Here is a 2,523-nt window from a genome sequence, read left to right as displayed (position 1 = left end):
GTGGGCACAGGTACAGCCATTGTGGCCATCTGGGGAGTGAACCAGCAGATAGAAGAGCTTTCTCTCTTTTTCTCTCTCTCTCTGCCTCTGCCTCTCTGTAACTCTGCCTTCCAAAAAATAAATAAATCTTATAAAATTAGAATAGGGAAAACTGTACTAAATGGAAATTATCTACATTCTGCTCAATTTTTTTGTAAATGTGAAACTGCTCCAAAAATTTTGAAATTTATTCATTGTTCTTGAAAAGATGTGTCTGGAAAAGTGGAGAGTGGAGAAAGAGGAATCACCTCTGCAAAGAACTGTAACAGAACATACCCTTCTTGTGTTAAATAATGCAAAATCAAGATGAGAAGGTTTTCTCAGTGTGCTTCCATCCTAACCTTGCACTGTGAACAGAGAGAAAATTTTAGTTGCCACAAGCAGGTACAGCACTGGGCTTTTACAACGGTGAACTCTGGGCAGGCAGTTGGAAGTCTCTGAGGGTACATGAAGCTGTTTTCTATTGTTATTTTCTTCTTAAAGCTGTCTTCACACAGGTGTCATGAAAACCATCGCTAAATCAAAGCCAAAATGGGAAAGGAAAAGACTCACATCAACATCGTCATCATTGGCCATGTAGATTCGGGCAAGTCCACCACCACTGGCCATCTGATCTACAAATGTGGTGGCATCGACAAAAGAACCATTGAAAATTTTGAGAAGGAGGCTGCCGAGATGGGAAAGGGCTCCTTCAAGTATGCCTGGGTCTTGGATAAACTGAAAGCCAAGCATGAGCATGGTATCACCATTGACATCTCCCTGTGGAAATTTGAGACCAGCAAGTATTACATGACTATCACTGATGCCCCAGGACACAGAGACTTCATCAAAAATATGATTACAGGCACATTTCAGGCTGACTGTGCCATTCTGATTGTTGCTACTGGTGTCGGGGAATTTGAAGCTGGTATATCCAAGAATGGGCAGACCCATGAGCATGCCCTTCTGGCTTACACACTGGGTGTGAAACTAATTGTTGGTGTTAACAAGATGGATTCCACTGAGCCACCCTACAGCCAGAAGAGATACAAGGAAATCGTTAAGGAAGTCAGCACCTACATTAAGAAAATTGGCTACAACCCTGACACAGTAGCATTTGTACCAATTTCCGGTTGGAACGGTGACAACATGCTGGAGCCAAGTGCTAATATGCCGTGGTTCAAGGGATGGAAAGTCACCCACAAAGATGGCAATGCCAGTGGAACCACACTGCTTGAAGCGCTGGATTGCATCCTTCCACCAACTAGACCAACTGACAAGCCTCTGCATCTGCCCCTACAGGATGTCTACAAAATTGGTGGAATTGGCACTGTCCCTGTGGGCCGAGTGGAGACTGGTGTTCTCAAACCTGGCATGGTGGTAACTTTTTCTCCTGTCAATGTCACAACTGAAGTCAAGTCTGTCAAAATGCACCATGAAGCTTTGAGTGAAGCTCTTCCTGGGGACAATGTGGGCTTCAATGTCAAGAACGTGTCTGTCAAAGATGTTCATTGTGGCAACGTTGCTGGTGACAGCAAAAATGACCCACCAATGGAAGCAGCTGGCTTCACTGCTCAGGTGATCACCCTGAACCATCCAGGTCAGATCAGTGCTGGGTATGCCCCTGTACTGGATTGTCACACAGCTCACATTGCTTGCAAGTTTGCTGAGCTGAAGGAAAAGATTGATCGTCATTCTGGAAAGAAGTTGGAAGATGGCCCTAAATTCTTGAAATCTGGTGATGCTGCCATTGTTGATATGGTTCCTGGCAAGCCCATGTGTGTTGAGAGCTTCTCTGACTATCCTCCTCTGGGTCATTTCACTGTCCGTGATATGAGACAGATGGTTGTTGTGGGTGTGATCAAAGCAGTGGACAAGAAGGTTGCTGGAGCTGGCAAGGTCACCAAGTCTGCCCAGAAAGCTCGGAAGGCTAAATGAATATTATCCCTAATACCTGCCACCCCAGTCTTAATCAGTGGTGGAAGAACAGTCTAAGAACTGTTTGTCTCAATTGGCCATCTAAGTTTAATAGTGAAAGACTGATTAATGATAACAATGCATCGTAAAACCTTCAGAAGGAAAGGAGAATGTTGTGTGGACCATTTTTTTTGGGGGGGGGGGCATGGCAGTTTTAAGTTATTAGTTTTTAAAATCAGTACTTTTTAATGGAAACAACTTGACCAAAAATCTGTCACAGAATTTTGAGACCCATTAAAACAAAGTTTAATGAGAAACCTGTGTCTTCTTTTGGTCAACACTGGACCTGTCAAAATGTGTTCCAGGTTTTTCTGATTCGGCTGGAATTGTAAGCTAAAACTCCATGGGTTAGGGATTTTTTTCCACCTGTTGCTTGTTTTAAGCTGTGGAGGGCTGTTGGCAGCCCTGCTGGTTAGACTGTTGACATGCAATTTAGTTTAGAAAGCAAAATTCTGTAATCTTAAGGGATGAAATGTTGCATATAAAATTGTGTAGCTACAAGTAAATTTGTTAGAATCATTAAAAAAA

General features: G+C 43.1%; 1 protein-coding gene across 1 annotated transcript; it reads left to right on the top strand.

Annotated features, from left to right (window-relative positions):
* Positions 1-548: 548 nt before the first annotated feature.
* LOC133751259 (elongation factor 1-alpha 1-like) lies at positions 549-1,976 on the top strand. The gene has a single exon (XM_062181199.1). It carries the CDS (start codon positions 571-573, stop codon positions 1,954-1,956), a length of 1,386 nt encoding a protein of 461 aa, XP_062037183.1. The 5' UTR covers positions 549-570; the 3' UTR covers positions 1,957-1,976.
* The last annotated feature ends 547 nt before the right edge of the window (positions 1,977-2,523 follow it).

Source organism: Lepus europaeus, chromosome 22, assembly GCF_033115175.1.
Source record: "Lepus europaeus isolate LE1 chromosome 22, mLepTim1.pri, whole genome shotgun sequence".
NCBI classification, from domain to species: Eukaryota; Metazoa; Chordata; class Mammalia; order Lagomorpha; family Leporidae; genus Lepus; species Lepus europaeus.
This window is presented reverse-complemented; position numbering and strand designations above follow the sequence as displayed.